We start from the raw sequence: 17786 nt of genomic DNA, 5'->3' as shown, positions 1-17786 counted from the left end.
CCTTGAGACAGATATATGTGTGGTGTGTGTATAAATATATATAAAGCCTTAGACTCTTGCACAGTACTGTATGTTGTGCCTTTTTAGATTATATTAACAGTGGAAATATATTTATGCTGAAAATAGTCACCAATAATCACAATATTAACTAATTTTATCACTAAATGTTTGTTGTCAGTGTGCATTGGCAAGTCTCATTTCTGATCTTTGTACTTTGGTTGTTTCACATTGAATGTGAAATGTGTGTAAAAGAATGGCATGTAGGAACTTCATTTTTATATTCTCAGTCAGAGATAATATTGATTAAGTTTAAAGACTTTTGTTCAAATATCAACACTAATGCCATTTTTTTCATTATAACTGGGCTAGACTTTGTAAAGAAGGCAGTGAGGCCTACTGTTATTCAGCTCTAGATCACACACCAACAATTAAAAGTGGAAATTTGGAAGATGCTGTTGGAATAGCTTAGCTCATCCAAAAGCCATCTGTAATGATACTTTTCATAGTGAATTAGTATTTTTGTAATGGCATGATGTTGTCCTTCATCAGATATGTGTTCATTCATATCTCCAGGGAAAGTTTTGCCTTGTCATTTTCAGAATTAGTTAACGTCTTAACCTGAAAACTCATAATCACTGCCAAATTATCTGTTTTTTTTTCTCTTTTACTCTTTCAATCTGATCTTTCCTTCCCTTTATTTACTTCATGCTTTCGTGTAAGTGCTGTGATAAATGTGAATGGTTTCTTAGTTTGATGAATGAGATGCACTGCGCTGTTGAGGTCACCCTATCTAAATGATTTTGTATTGAAGAAGAAAATATGATCAAATAGTTGTACATTTAAGGCAGTAAATGAAACTATACTAAAATTCTAAGTTCATTCTTTGAAGAAATGTATGTTATGGTATCCCGCACACTTTAAATTAGTTTGCAAGGAATCTGCAACTATAATTGGTGGTATACAGGAATTTTTAAAAAATGTAATTTTAGATGTTTATGAATTAGTCAACAGTCACGGTGAAAGATTAGCCGGACAAAAAATTTGAACAAGGATCTTGCTGAAAGTGGGTGCTAGCGGCTCATAAGGACTTGCTTCCTTGGGCGGAGCATTCCAGAGCTGTGTTGTCCCTTCACCAAATGGACATCTTGGATTATGATGGCAATCAGTGCAAGCCTGCAGGTGGGTTTTGTCCCAGCAACGGATCTTGGCAGCATGGGTTGCAATCTCTGCTCACTGAATTTGTAGCAGCTGCCAGCAGTTTGCTCGCACAACAATCACGATTGTGCTTCAGCCGTGAAAAGAACAATCGTCTTGGCAGGCAAGCAGCAGCAAAGCCTGAATGGAAGGAAGTAGAGTCAGCAGAAGAAAACGGTCAAGTAGGCTGTTGCAAAAGCTGAGATGTGAATCGTATTCAGTGAACCAAATTGTTGCTAGTGAGGAAATGCTGTGCACCACAGAGGGTGTGGTAGTGGGAGGAAAGGGTGTGTGCTGACGGTCCTTGAGACTTCTTGGCAGGACGTGACTCAGATCGTGACCTCCAGTCTTGATGTTCTGAGGAGTATGGAGAAATGCAGGCATTTTAAAAAAAAAAAGACCATGGCCTGTTGAGGAATATGAAGGCAAGAGTTGCAGCTTTGCAAACTCTCCCTTGAGGATATTAATTCCATTTGCAATCCTTGCACTACGTCCCCTCACTCCCAGTTACACAGGTGTACACCCAGTAAGACAAACAGTCGTTGATTTTGGAACGCTGCTATTTGCAAAAGAAATCCCGTGTCCCTATTTCAACGGGGAAGTTACCCAGTTGGAAGAATGGGAGCTCTCTTGTGCCTGGAGGAGGGAGCCTTTCATCTCATGGGTATGCGGAGCTACACAGGTTGAACTGAAGCCAGAGCAGAGTCAGTAGTAAATCGCAAGTCTTATCACTCCCCCCTCCCCCCCCATTGATACATCCCGTTTTGAAGTCTCCTGATTAATGCATGTTAATGTATACTTGTGCTGATTTATTTCCCTGTGTGTATCATACATACACTTCTTTAGTAGAGCATCACTGAAGGAATTCTTAAAGAGAGTCTCCTCACCCCCGCCTTTGAGCTAAATCACCAAGACAGGAAGAGAAGCAAAACAAGGGGATGGAAATGAAATGATGGTGGAAGAAGAATACGCTGTTTCATTGTGCTTGCCACCACTGATGATGCGGATGGCAAAAGGGAATAGGTTAAGGGGGCACATGACAGAGTAATAATGGCATACAGCTAACCCTTGTCTGTCGGCCTTGTAGAGCAGATACCAAGCTCTAAAGCAAAATACATTGAAGTTGTAATCAAACAAGAGAAAATCTGTAGATGCTGGAAATCTGAGCAACACACACAAAATGCTGGAGAAACTCAGCAGGCCAGGCAGCATCTATGGAAAAAAGCACAGTCGATGTTTCGGGCCAAAACCGAAAGATGTAATCAACCTTATATTTGTAATTAAGATTAGTTTTTTAAAAAATTTCTTTACTTTCCTTTAATTCAACTTTGTTTTGAAGTTTCCAACCAAAAGATTGAGGAGGTGGCCGTGCAGGACCCACATTATTGTGGCAGAGAGGATATCTAGGCTGGTACAACATCCTGTGGAAATTTTGTATTAAACCCATTTTTCATCATGTTGCACTGAACAATCCAGAATTCTGTAATCAACTTCTTGACATAGGAACCCAGACAGTCAAGTTGATCAAATAATTTCTTCATACAGATGTTTGGAACTCTACTTAAACCCACAGTATTTTATGATATGGAAGTCTGCACTGCATTGGGAAGAAATCATTATGACAAAAGTTGAGCTGCTGTTGATGATAATAGTGAACACTAACAGTAGCAGTTCTGAGCTTGAGCTATTTATAAACAAGGCATGGGAGATCCACTGCTGTAGTCAGATTATTTCAGATTGAAAAAGATATCCTTTCTCATCCTTTAAAAATGTAGACATAATTAAAAGCTAAATACTACAGAATCTGGTAAAATGAAATTAAACAAAATTCTTTGGAAACAGTCAGATAAGGGTGCATCCTTGTTGGAAAAAAACGTAGGGATACCTTTTTTCCCATTATTAAGCTGTCTACGTGTTCTCTAATTGCATTGAAAATGTTAGATTTCTTTCCTGCTAAGTCAGCGCAGTGATTGAAATGGAAAGTGAAACAGATTTCCCATTCTGCTTTCTTTTGCTGTAACTGTTTTCTCTATTTCTCCTTAGCTGAGAAACAGAATTTAATCTGTTTTGTTCAAGATCAGAGGCATGGTCTCCCAAAGCGAACAGATCTATTTTCCTCATGAAGAAATGCCCTCCCATTTCAGTTAGACTTACCTGTCTCTTGAAATGCATTGAAGTTACATTTTGCCTTTCACACAAAGCTTCAACATTTTATCAATATTCAAAAAAAATTTCTTAGCTCCACAGAGTTAGAGATAACATCAACTCTTTCCATTACACATTGACCTAATCTATTATCTTTTTAGATAAAGGCCAATGGAATTTCTGAATCATAGTGCCTGATTAAGATTTCAGGCACAAATATTTTAAATTGTGCAGACAAGTATGACAATACTGAAAAGGAATTATGTATATGCTTTTAGAATTCTATGTTTATTTGATCTCCAGTAGCAATATTTGATCCGTTGTTAGTTTATAGTTAATCAGTATTCAACACACTGTGTTAAGAGTTGTGCCAAAAAGACATTACGCTATTTTGAATTGCTGCTGGTGGTACAAATATTTGGTATTTTTGATAATTGGAACACTTGGAATCATGTCATGTGTTAAGATCAAAGTTTTCAACATTGAGGCAAATAATCAAATGAATATTTAGTGAAGTGTTTGTATTTCTAATGTAGAGTGATTGATGCTTATAAAATCTTTGGTGCTATGATGTTGAGAAGGTACATGGAAAGATGCTCAATGAGAATTGATGCAGATTGACAGTTATTACTGTATATTTGCAATAATTGCTCTGCTTGTAAGTACTAAAGGCTTTGTTATTGGAATGATTTAGTAACAAGCATGTATTTAGTATACATGTTAATAGCATATATCTTTGCTGTCAAAAATTAAGCTTTCTTTAATATTTTAGCAAATTTCATTTGTGAAAAGAAAAATTTTAAGAACAAACTATGGGTGATCTAAAAGTATAATACCCTTATTTTGAATCTGACTCATTTACATTAAACTTTAGTGCATTGAAGTTCATTTAGACTATAAGTGAAGAACATAAAATCTTTCGGCTAAATGTGTAAGTTACTATTTTTATAGAAATTTTGCACATTTCTTTAGCAAAAAATAAATTATGACAACAAGGAAATAAAACCAATTAATGTACCAATACTATTAAATACTAGATAAGTATATTCTTCAAAAAAATAAATATCCCTTTCACAAATGATATTTTCTATACTTAACTAAAATTATTAATTTATATTTATTTGACAAATAATATACATCAATTATCAAATTCCTAAAATTTTTGCAAACTAAACTAAAATTAGACGTTTCTAAGGTTACATTATGCACTACGATAATTGTAAATCTTCTCAACTTGCTGCTTTTAAATCAAATTGTGAGCATCAATTCCTGACAATTATCAAAAATTGTTTCTCAGCAATTGGTAACATAGCCTAGGAGGTCTGTTGTTAATTCCATAGTAAGAGTCGCAGGGAATATGATTAACCTGCGGGTCATCTCTTAATGTAATTATTAATGATTGATTCTGTTTATCCTTGAAATCGATATGAGAAGCGAAATGGCTTGGAAAGTATTAGGGTTTGATTTCTTTTCTCTCACAGGAATGATTCTTAGACAAAGCTAAGGCTAACTGTATTGGGATAGGAAAATCATAGAATTTGAAGGCAGTTTTAAACAGACGTTTACAGTATGCATCTTGTGTGATATTTCCCTTGTGAATGAATGTGACATAGATCAGTTAAAGATTATGATTTGGTATGGTAACATCTCCTGCCACTAATAGTTAAACCGGTGTATGGAGTAATTGATCTGCCTGTGAATGTTCCAATGTAAAAACAATTCAGGCTATTTGAACTATATTTTACAAGTGTGCATGGGACCTTTGGGACCGTATATTGAAAAATGTAGTTGTATGGCAATTCCATAGGAACCCAATTAAAACAGATTGACTCAGTGGTTTCCAATTTTTCATTTTACAAAAATTTAATGTACAGTTTTTTAATACAATTTCACACAAGAATATAGTTTACAATACCTTTAATCAGTAACATGATAAGTGTTTATTTGAAATTAGAAGGCGAATGCCACAGTGCACAGGCAAAGAGCTTCTGGGTGCTTAAGACAACTGCCTGCTTAAACCCTAATTCTGCTCTTTTACTTTACTGCTTGTTTTTTTTATTTGTAAGGCAAACATCAAGCATCACTTTTGTGATAAAGTAATTATCTTGAGAGAAAGTTGCCCTTTGTTTAGATTTCAGTCATTACAAGAAAAACAGTGCAACATGTGAATGAAAGATATTTCCAGAGAAATCGTTTCACTTGACCTGTAAAAGTTTTGGAAAAAATGATTGACAGATTATTTTTTGGAGAGAGGTGTTTTCATTGTATTGCCAATATTAGTCCCAATAAAGCAATTACAACCAGTTCTTCAGTGTGCTGAGTACAATGTATGTTAAGGCTTCTTTAAAAAATAATTCCAAGTCATTTTGTAGAATTCTTTAAAATATAAAATTGGCATTGATTTTAAAGTGGAGCATTTCAGAATTATGCATTTAATCATTTTATTGGTTCCTTGGCATTCAGAGTCTAATATTATTAGACTAAGCTGAAGATTCATACCACTGATAGAAAATGGTCATTATTTTCCTAGTGCTGTAAAATCTCGGTTGTTTGTCAATAGGCATGCAGAGCTTTTACGTGTTCCAAATAAGCTCTCTTTTGAAAATCAAAGTTGTGGCTCCGTGATATCAGCAACTCTTCCTGTCTCATCTGTTGCGTGCAGCTCATTACAGACAATGGCTGCCCTGTGGAATCCGTGGATTCCTGTTTGCTAGTAAAGTACTCTATTCTGTTCATGCAGTTCGTACTTAAACACTAAGAATCATAATGTCCAATTTGTGTAATCACAACTTAAATCACTATCATATGTGAAGTAAATAGTAAAAATGACAGGCTGGCTCTCGGCTGCTTATGAAGGTGCTTACTGGATCTCTTATCTGTTACTAACAGGCTTCTGCTTTCTACTTTTACAGAGGAGACTGCTTCACATGGTTAACATGGCAGCGAGACTTCATCAAAAAGTGAGTTCCAATGAAAATATCCTGACATACAAGTATGAATCAAAAAAGCAACAACATTACAAATGAGTTCACATATATAGCAGTATTGTGCTTTTCCCCAGTGTCCAGCAGTCACTGTTTGGTATCTAGTTGACAAGATTGATGCTGCAGTGTAAATCTCTGTAGCGCTGTCATGGCTGGTAACAGGCATCAGTGGACCTTTCCCCATCACAAATCTATCTTCTGTTGAATAGAGATTAATAAGATGAAGCACTATTCTTCCATATGTTGAGTTTTACTGCTTCTCACCCACCCCCACCCCACTGAAAATATAAAACAACTCAAATAATTAGAGTTCACAGTAGAATTACACCTTCTTCCATGGTCAAGCTGAAATCGAGTCACTCAGGTACTGTACATTTCAGATATTAGCTAGCCTAAGCTGCACTGGGATGCCGATGAGCAAGAGAGAATGGTTACTTTTCTGCTTATGTGGCAGCAGAGGAGAGATACCTTGATGTACTCATGTATCAAAATCATTTAAACAGAATCAGGTCACTGTCCTAAAGGACACTCTCTTTTCTGTTAATGCATAAAGAATGGGGAGTGAGCGAGACCACACGATGAAATGGCATTTGCTGAATGAAACTAACAGCATGAGGCCCTTGTATGAAGTTACAACATCATTTACATGTTTTATTCCTCAGGTGCGTTAATTCTTGCTGCTTGAATCATTGATCACCTGTCATTCGATTTCAACATTTGACGAATTATTTTTTCATTTATCTTTTATCCCAGCGTCACTTTATATTGTGACCTTCCTGCAGAATAATGTGCAAGATGTAAACAGCTGTTGCACCTTGTAGATTATTAATTATATGGTATTAATTTGGGGGGGGGGTGTTATATTATTTTGATGGTTATTAATTGTGCATCATTTGCAATTTAAAAGGTAGGAATGTGAATGGCTGAATAATTACCACTATGCAAGTCAATAAACGGTGATGTATTTAAAATACGCTTCCTGTAAAGTTGATAGACATGTGCTCTTTAGTAAATTATATGAATGAGGATTACATTAATATACATCTTAGAAATAAAAATATATTAATGATTAGGGGTAATTTGTGAATTTGTTTATAAAACATAAGTAAGTACCTTTCAAATATCTCAAAGCAAGTTGCAAATTTTGAGTCTGTAGTACGTGCAAGACCTTCCTTGTGCATAGCAAGCTCCCACTAACAATGATATTGTTTTGACCAGATAATCTGAAGTTTGGGTTTGTTTAAGGGAGGAATGTTGACCAATACAGTAGATATAATTTGCGTCCTCTTCCAAGTCATAACCAGGAGTCTCTGACATCCCTATAAATGATCAAGTGAGGCCTTTGTATAAGGTGTTACCCTTAAAATGGCAGTGATGACAATGCAGGGCTCTTCAGTGCCACACTAGGGTATTAGCTTCAAATTTTCTGCCTTGCACCTAAAACCTTATGTTCCAAAGTGATAATGCAACTATATGTGTGAAGTGTAAAAGTGGTAAATATTTTCATCCTAAGCACAAGAGATCTGCAGATGCTGGAAATGTTGAGCAACAGACACACAATTCTGACAGAACTCAGCAAGTCAGGCAGCGTCTATGGAAGGGAATAAACAGTTGATGTTTTGGGCTGACATCTTTTTGCCTGGATTTGTTGAGTTCTAGCAATATTTTGTCTGTGTGACTAAATATTTTCATCTTTTCTTTATCAAAAGGCAAAATTTATGTATGGAGTTTATACGACTGTTTTTATACCGTTCTTGCCATAGTTATAAAATGTAAAATAGTGTTATTTCAATATTGTACATTTTGTGTAATGCCTATTGTATTCCAAAACTAAACTTCCTCAGAGCAATCTATTTGTAGTGTTTCTTTTTAACTCTGTGATGAGCTCCTTCTCATGTAGCAGACTGCCTGTAGGAATATTGATTGCTGCAGGAAAAGCGCTAGACTAACCGTACATAATGAAGAACTGTGTGTTGCCAAGAGTGGCTCTAAAAATTAGGTGACTAATAATAAGTTGCTAGCATTTAATAGTAACACAGCACGGTAGCGTAGTGGTTAGTACAATGCTTTACAGCGCTAGTGATCATCAATCAGGATTCAATTCCCATTGCTGCCTGTAAGGAATTTGTGTGACCACGCAAGTTTCTTCAGTGTGCCCTGGTTTCCTCTCATTTTCCAGGGTTGGATGAGTTGTGAGCATGCGATGGTGGTACCATTTGTGGGCTGCCCCCGACCCAGACTTCGTTGATGTGATCTGACAGCTGATGCGTTTCACTGTATGTTTTGCTGTACATGTGACAAATAAAGCTGGTCTTCGTAAAGCCGTTCTTTATTTTGCTCAGAGTGAGGTTTGTGTGGAGAATTTACTTCTGACTGTGAAGATCATGGTAACAAAGTATGCACTTTCCTTTGATAGAACAGAACACAGTGGTGGTAAGTTAAAGTATTTGGGTGTATTGTGCTGCTTAAATATTATTACTTACGTGGCGTCTTTTTCGATTTAGCTGAATGGTCAGTTTCCCCATGGCTGTTCCTTAGATCATTGGCAGCATCCTTCTCGGTTTTCTTCCTCTTTTTGATGTCATTTTAAAGTAATACAGTTAGTAGAAATTGTGGAAGGAGTGGAAACCTTGTTAAAGTTTGCACATCACAGGCTGATTATTTGCCTTCATACGCCTGTTGCGCTTTTTCAGGCCTATTGCATGAAGCAAAGTTCAAAGTTCAAATTGCATTCATTATCGAAGTATGTATACATTATACAACCTTGAGATTTGTCTCCTTACAGGCAGCCACAAAACAAGAAACCCAAAAGATCCCATTAAAAACTGACAAACACCCAGTGTGCAGAGAGAGACTGTTGGGGGGGGGGGGACACAAAACAAGCAAACAATAGAAGTAAGCAAATAGCATTTAGAGTGAAAGTGGAGCAGTTGGAGCAGACCCACAGTCTCAGGCTCAGTTCAGCACATAGCAGAGCAAATGTCGCGGAGTACGCAGTCACAAAGCCCAGAACAGTTGGAGCAGGCTCAGAGCCTCAGCCTTAACGCAGCTAAGAGTGGAGCAAATGTCACGGAGCCCACTGACCCGATGCCCATAGCAGGCCCACAGCCTCTGCATCAGAGCAGCAAAAGAGCAGAGTAAATGTTGCAGAGCAACGAGAGAGCTGGCCCAACTTTCGCCTCTCTTACAACACCCTCCAGGGGAAATGCAGCTGAATATTCATCGCTTTATGTCCTCTATACGTTCGTGAGGAGTTATTAGCTAAAACAAACATCGGTCTTTATGTGTATTCTCTTTCAGACAAACCTGTCAGTTAAGATTATCCTGAAGTAGAAAAATGCCTGAATGGTGTTTTTTTTTTTCTTTTTCTCATTGGACCTCTGTACTTTGATGGAGTGAAATCTCTTTATACTTATAGCACTCATGCCTTTCGGGTGCCATCAGTATTTCTTTGAGGTTTGTGAAAATCCAATTGTATAGTAAGATTGGGCAGCCATGTTATGCTATGTTGCTGCTGAACATGGAAGGAAATAAAAGTGCAGGTCCCGTTGAACAGTGAATCATATATTTAACACATCTGTGCACAGCAATTGGTTAATATTGCAGGAGTTTAGAAAAAACCAGAGACATACAAACTGAGGGCCTCATAACATGACAGCTATCTCTACAATGGAGGGTTCAGGTGTCATTTAAATCCTCTGAGCAAGGTTTAATTGACACAGTTTGTGGATTCGACTTGCGTTGTGATGTGTTTCTGATCTCCGGTCGTTCCTTTTTCTGGTGCTGTTTTGGGCAATTTTGATTGGGACGGCCTGTGGATAATGGACAACCTGTGGATAATGGACAACACAGCCCTATATTAAACTGAACACAGCTCAACTAAATATGCCTGGACTCTTTCGATTTTGTGTTTTATGTTCTGTGCTTTTCACACTTTTTTTGCCATTTGTGTGATTTTTTTTGCGTGTGGGGGGTGGGTTTGATGTTTTTCTGTGAATGGATTCCATGGTTTTCTTTGTTTTGTGGCTGTCTGGGAAAATGCATCTCAAAGTTGTATACTGCATATTTACTTCGGTAATAAATGTACTTCAAATCTTTGGAGTTCTTCCTTATTTACATTATAGAACTTATTGTAAAAAAGCATTAAATATGAGGCTATGAAATTCAGCAGTAGAGCTGGAAGTAAACTTCTAATGAAAAATGCAGCATGTTATTTAGGTCCGTGTGAAATGGACAAACTTCTCAAACAGCACATATGCTGGATAAACTCAAGAATTTTACTGACAGGTTTATTAAGTAGTTTGCATAATATTTAGGATCAAAATGAAACTCTCACACACTCACTGTGTGAGAGAGCAACACTGACAAATAAGCAGGTCAATAATTTCATGCATTGCATGAAACAAATTGAATTTTCTCAATTTTAATTGGGCTGTTTACCTCAAAATTGTGCATTCCACATCTGGATTATCGAACTTTTGGACCCTTGCATACCAAAGTGGTATGGTAACTGTTTCACTTTAAAGCATTGTTTCTCAATACATCATGATTGGTTGCACTTTTCCATTAGTGTCATTGCACTTTTAAGAAGTGCAGATTTCAAAAGCTGTGTCCTCGCAATATGATCATCTGCTCGTCACTTTTAAAGGAGCAATTTCTGTTCTGCAGAAGAAGCTAATGAGAATCTACTAATGGACCGCTGTAATTCTTTTTAGCTAGATTTGCTGTGTTAAGACGTGTTACTGTTCAAATTAATTCTCAACTATGCTACATTTACAAGTATTGATGTTGTAACTGTTCCAAACTTTTTATAAGCCTGCTTTAGTGCAGAAGAATGTGAGGGAGTTTTCTCAAATTAGTGAAATTAGTTTGTCATTTAGAGAACAAGGTAAAAGTGAGGTAGTGATTGAAGTTTCCAATTTTATGGAAATTAGAGAACCGTCTTTTTGTCAATGTTAATGACGTTGCTGAAGTAGCAGGACATTGTGGCATATATTCAAATCATTTGAGTTTCGACCTTGAACTCTTGTTTAGTTGCACCAACTGAATTGAGTTGCTGTAATTCTTGAAATAATATTGTTAAGTAGTTAACAACCCACTTAGGCTTTTAAAAGTGCTCTGAAGTTTGTTAATCAGCTATAATCCGAGAACAAGCTCAGCAAAAGATACAAACAAGATTCTTTGCAGACTGGAACTCTTGAGCAACAACCGCAGAATACTGAGGAGTGCAGCAAATCAGGCAGCATCTATGGAGGGGGGATAAGCAGTTAAAGTTTTGGGCCGAAACCCTTCAGCGGAACTTGGAGCCAGAATAAGAAGGTGCTGGGGTGGAGGGGAAGGAGTACAAGCTGATAGGTTGATAGGTGGGGGCAGGTGAGTGGGTAGAGCAGGCGAGGGGAGATGGAGGAGGATGCTGGGAGGGGACGGTTGGAAGGAGAATAGGGCTGAAGAAGGAGGATTCTTAGAGGAGAGGACAGTAGATTTTGGAACAAAGGGAAGGAGAAGTGGGACCAGAGGGGTTTGATGGGCCAAAGAGGAGAAGAGAAAGGATGAGAGAATAACTAGGATGAAAAAAGAGGGAGGGAGGGAGAATTTACTGGAATTTAGGGAAATTATTATTCATGCCATCAGGCTGGAGGCTAACCAGATAGAATATGAGTTGTTCAGGACAGCTACACAATCGTCTGGTTCCAATGAAGGATCTTCTATCTGAACTGTTAGCTCTGTATCTCTCCCCATAGGCGCTGCCTAATATGTTGAGTATTTCTAGCCTGTTCGGATTTTATTTCAGATTTTCAGCATCTGCAGTTTTGTGTGATTTTTCACTGATTTCTACATACTTTTGGAGTCTGCCCTGAATTCATAGCCTTCTACAATACTAGATTAAACTCATTCTGCAATCTTTCTGCTGACCCCATTGAATGAATCACGTTTGATCCAGGACATGTACTAAAGTGCTGTATGTATCTGAACCATATCTTTTGATAAACTTGTATTCTTTTGTTTTACTTTGCCCTTCCCTCACATTCAACAACATTGCTGGGCTTGAGCTGAAAGACGAGTGAGTGTTCTTTATCACAAAGCCATGGTATAGCAGCACAGCTCAAGTCTGGCTGTGAAATTTACATTTGTGCTGAGAACCATATAACAATTACAGCACGGAAACAGGCCATCTTGGCCCTTCTAGTCTGTGCCGGACTTACTCTCCCCTAGTCCCACTGACCTGCACTCAGCCCATAACCCACCATTCCTTTCCTGTCCATATAGCTGTCCAATTTAACTTTAAACAACAACATCGAACCTGCCTCAACCACTTCTGCTGGATGCTCGTTCCACACAGCTACTACTGTCTGAGTAAAGAAGTTCCCCCTCATGTTACCCCTAAACTTTTGCCCTTTAACTCTCAACTCATGTCCTCTTGTTTGAATCTCCTCCACTCTCAATGGAAAAAGCCTATCCACGTCAGCTCTATCTATCGCCCTCATAATTTTAGATACCTCTATCAAGTCCCCCCTCAACCTTCTACATTCCAAAAAATAAAGACCCAACTTGTTCAGCCTTTCTCTGTAACTTAGGTGATGAAACTCAGGTAACATTCTAGTAACTCTTCTCTGTACTCCCTCTAATTTGTTGAAATCTTTCCTATAATTCGGTGACCAAAATTGTACACAATACTCCAAATTTGGCCTCACCATGTAGGTTTCTTCATAGAGATTCATTTTCCTCCCCTTCCCAAAGGCACGTGGGTTGTTGGGTTGAATGGCCATAGTACATGGAATATAGAGTACAGTGCGTTATGGGCCCCTTGCTCTTTGATGTTGTGGTAATCTATATTCACGTACTCCATGACCAATCAAACCCTATCCCTCTGCACAGCCTATAACCCTCCATTTTCTTACATCCATGTGCATATTTAAGAGTCTTTTAAATGTATTTCTTGAATCAGCCTCTACCATCACCACCAGCAGTGTGTTCCAGGGCCCCACCACTCTCTGTATAAAAACCCTACCTCTGATTAATTCATTCATTATGTGCCTTGTTGTATGGTGTGGCCAATCATGGTCCTTGACCAAGACTGTTCTTGGCAAATTTTTCTACAGAAGTAGTCTGCCATGGCCTCCTTCTGGGCAGTGCCTTTACAAGACAGGTGACCCCAGCCATTGTCAATACTCTTCAGCGATTGTCTGCCCGGAGTCGGTGGTTGTAAAACTAGAAATTGCGATGTGCACCAGCTGCTCATACAGCCACCCGCCACCTGCTTCCGTGGCTTCACGTGCCCCTTATTGGGATGGGGGGGGCACTAAGAAAGTGCTACACCTTGCTCAAGGGTAACCTGTAAGGTAATGGAGGGAAGGAGCATCTTGCACTTTCTTTGGTGGAGACGTATCTTCACCCCACGACCCAGAAGTATCTCGGCCTCTGATATCTCCCCTAAACTTTCCTTCTCTCACCTTAAATGGATGTCCGTTGGTATTGGCTCTTTGTAGGTGTGTGGTAGAATCTGATGGTGGATGGGGGGAGTGGAGTTTATGGGAAAAGCGATTGAGGTTGATTTATTACTGTCACCGAGATACCAAGGTACAGTGAAAATTTTAGTCTTGAAAGCCATCCATACAGATCATTTCAAAGCACAAGTACATTAGGGAAGTGCAAGGGAAAAGCAGTAACAGAATATTTAGAACATAGAGTTACTGTTACAGAGAAAGTGCATGGCAGGTGGAAAGAAAGGTACAACAAACCTGATGATGTAACCTGTGATGTCAAAGGTTAATTTTTAACATAAAAGAGCAGTTGACCCTGAGCTTGGTGGTGTATGTTTTCAATCTTTTGTAACTTCTGACTGAAGAATGGAGGAGACTGGGTGGGCCGGGTCTTGGATGATGCTGGCTGCTTTTCCGAGGCAGAGAGGAGTGTAGTTAGTCCATGGAGGTTTGCATCTTTGAGGTTACTGTGAGTCATCTCAGCACCAGCAACATATGGTTAACGCATTGAATGATTTTAGGTAGCCTCAATTATTTTCTCTGTTTCTGTCGCTTTATAATCTATGTACTTCTCTATGCTCTGGTCCTGTGGAGTAATATGTCACTTGTGCAGAGCGACCTGCTGGAAACTCAATGATTAAATGAGCGGCGGTGGAATAGCAGTTAGCGTGATGCTATTACAGCTCGGGGGCGTTGGAATTCGGAGTTCATTTCCGACGCCGTCTGTAAGGAGTCTGTACGTTCTCCCTGTCGAATGCCTGGGTTTTCTCCAAGCGATCCAGTTTCCTCCCACAGTCCAAAGACGTACCAGTTAGTTGGTCATTGTAAGTTGTCCTGTGATTAGGCTAGGGTTAAATCGGGGTTTGCTGGTCAACACAGCTCAAAGGGCTGGATGAGCCTGATCTGTGCTGTCTCTGAAAGTCCAAAGTAAATTTATTTTCAAAGTTCATGTATACAGTCCTGAGATTCATTTCCTTGCAGGCATACTCAGTAAATCCATAGAATATTCACCGTAACAGAATCAATAACAACCAATAAGTAAATAAATTCAATCACAAACAAGAGAGAATCTGCAGAAGCTGGAAATCCAAGCGACACACACAAACTGCTGGAGGAACTCAGCAGACCAGGCAGCACCTATGGAAAAGAGTACAGTTGATGTTTCGGACCGAAACCCTTCAGCAGGCCTCAATGTTGCTTGAACTATAGAGTTGTGGAGGAGGTACGGAGTCACAAAGCGCAGAAACTGGCCCTTTGACCCATTAAATCCATGCTGTCCATTGAACACCCATTTATGCTCATCCTGATTATATTCTACTCACATTCTTATCACTCATCTGCAAATGGGGATGGGGGAATGGAGTCCAATTTAGGAGGAAGCTGAAGGGCGTGGAGGATACTCATGAAGTCAAAGGGAGAGTGTTAGGACTGAACTCTGGAGGGGTCAGGATTGGAAAGCAGGACATTGGAGCTTGAGACAGCGGTCCGCTCGCAGCACCACTGTGCCATCTGCATTATGTACACTTCATCCAATTAGGTCATAACTAAACATCAGCAGCAGTGGGGACTGGTATGTGTTATTGTTAAGTACAAGCATATCCTGGATGTATGGAAACTAACCAATGGCATACTCCATCCTCTGGGCTGTATATTTTTAAATGATAGTCTTCCTTTCCTTCAGATCCACAGAATCTTCATTTGATCAAGGTTTGATCAAGCGTTGCAGGTTTAAGAATAACATTTTTATTCTATAACACATCACTGAAAATTGCTGAGATTAAGCAGATCTTAATAAAAATATCGGCCAAGTACAATAAAAACTGCTAATCAAACATAATTCAAACTAAACTTGCATTTTGTATTTGAATTGAAGAATTGGTCAGTAGCCCATATACAATATTAATTTTTCACCATTATAAATTTATTATAGTTTTATTTAATCGTAATAACACTTGAGACACTGTAAATGGCTTCAATATCCAACCAAATGGATAACTATTGAAATTATGACCAGAATTTATTTGGTTGAAGTAAATTTAGTTACTAAATATAATTTAAAGATTTTCAAGTTTAACCATGGTTCGGACTTAATGCTCTTTTTTTTAAACACGTTGTCTTTTTGTCAGGTTGTGCTCTTTATATAACATGGTGGTAAAGGGCCAATGCTGTGAACTTTGCCTTGTAGTTTTATGGTTAAGAGATGAGTATTTGTTCAAGGAAAATAGTGCACCTACTTGGGAAATGCAATGAAATTTATTATTAAGGGAAAATCATGAAGTTAAGGATCATGTGATTTGAAAAAAAAATCAAGTTAATTATAAATTAATGATAGCTTTAACACAATAGGATAGTTTTTTTAGTTTTTTTTGACCATGTTTTCTATTCTTCATCCTCTGAGCATAGCTATTCGAATGTCACACAAAAGATGATCCTTGGTTTTCAAGGCTGTTAGAAAGTTGCTGTACTGATAGAATTCTAATATTGTATAAAGGGCATGATTGTCAGGCAGAGAATGCAGGGCTAAAATATTTGTCTAATCTTCTTATCATTTTTACAATCAATAGTACTTCCTTTGAGGTTTTAACTATTTTTTTAAGACTTCAGGGTTCTAGAAATCACAAATAAACTCGATGATAATTTTCTGCTGTGGTAATGAAATGACAAAGGTGATTGCACACTATATGTATGCAGTTGAAAAAAAACAATAAAATTAATCTGAATTAGCCTGACTTGTCGATGAGAAGTATTTATGATATGTAGCAAAGCAATAGCTGAAGCTGATGTCATTATAGCAGGGAAGCAAGTTATTGCTTTAATGTAATCGTGTTTGAAATATAAAAAAACAGAGACAATGTTATGGTTTGCAGGTGATTGTGTTTTTGAAATTAAGTTGTAGAGGTTTTGATAATTGCTACCAATAATGCATTCAGAATGCAATATCGTTTATTGTGTTATGCCCAATTGCATTATTTTGTATTTTTGTTCTTTGTGTCAGCTTTGCAGACTCTGTAGTTAAAATGATTTTGCATTCCAGTATGATGTAGTTTAATACATGAAGCATGGAATAGCCAGGTTTTGTATTAATAAGTAACTCTATATATTTTAGTAAATCTGCTTCTTTTGTTCCCTGCTATAGATTTTGCTGCTTATAAAACTTAGCTGAATTAAAATATTAGTGCTATCTGTCTAACACAATATTGTTTCAAAGAAAAAAAATGTGTTGCACTATAATTCTGCTTATTTTTCTGCCCAGGGAAATGTGCAATATTCTCAAAAATGTTAGCATATCCCATCAGGAAATATTGTTAGAATTGTAATTATAAACCTTGCCATATTTACAGGAACTGGACATTTCTACAGGAATGGCTTACTTGTGATCTTGGAACATATTGCAGATATTTTGAGATTATTACTTAAACATTCATTCAAAATTTGTTACTCAAAATTGATTGCAAAATACCATACCAACATATTTATAAGAATATTTACCCTGCAGGCAGACGGCTCATGAAATCAATTAGAAACAAGCTGTTTTTTAAACTCATAATTAAAATTGGATCTGTCTTTGTCTTGGTGCCCAGCTTAGTTCAACACTCCAAAATCAGCATTACCTACCCAAAAAAAATAAGGTTGCAGAAATTCCAGATTTGTTCCGGAATGAATTGTTCTTATTTGAACCACTTTTGTTGCCAAATAATCTGCATAATTGTAACACTCCTTTTTGTGAGGCCTAATCATACTTTCATAATTTACTTTGTATTCACTGTTCCTGTAAAAACTTTCAAATCAATATTTTCTTGTAACATACCAATAACTTAAAATTTTATGCCAAATAAAACTCTGGGTAATGTATTTTGTAAGGTTAGCCAAACATTTTTTCTGTGTAATAATGTCATTTTCAAAATATGGATACCGTATATGGGCTTCTGACCAACCACAATTTTTTACAGACATGTAATAGAAAATTTTAAATGGAAATGAA

At 37.6% G+C, this 17786-nt stretch overlaps 1 protein-coding gene across 1 annotated transcript in view; it reads left to right on the top strand.

Annotated features, from left to right (window-relative positions):
- mgmt (O-6-methylguanine-DNA methyltransferase) overlaps positions 1 to 17786 on the top strand; it is a 401995-nt gene that overhangs the window by 28977 nt on the left and 355232 nt on the right. The window contains exon 2 of the mRNA XM_072239661.1: positions 6252 to 6299. Within this exon, the coding sequence (XP_072095762.1) occupies positions 6267 to 6299 (33 nt within the window). The 5' untranslated portion in view covers positions 6252 to 6266. The remainder of the gene's footprint in view (positions 1 to 6251; positions 6300 to 17786) is intronic.

The sequence above is a fragment of the Mobula birostris genome, chromosome 21 (genome assembly GCF_030028105.1).
Source record: "Mobula birostris isolate sMobBir1 chromosome 21, sMobBir1.hap1, whole genome shotgun sequence".
Lineage (NCBI taxonomy): Eukaryota > Metazoa > Chordata > Chondrichthyes > Myliobatiformes > Myliobatidae > Mobula > Mobula birostris.
Note: the sequence above shows the minus strand (reverse complement) of the source record. Positions and strands in the feature narration are given on the sequence as shown.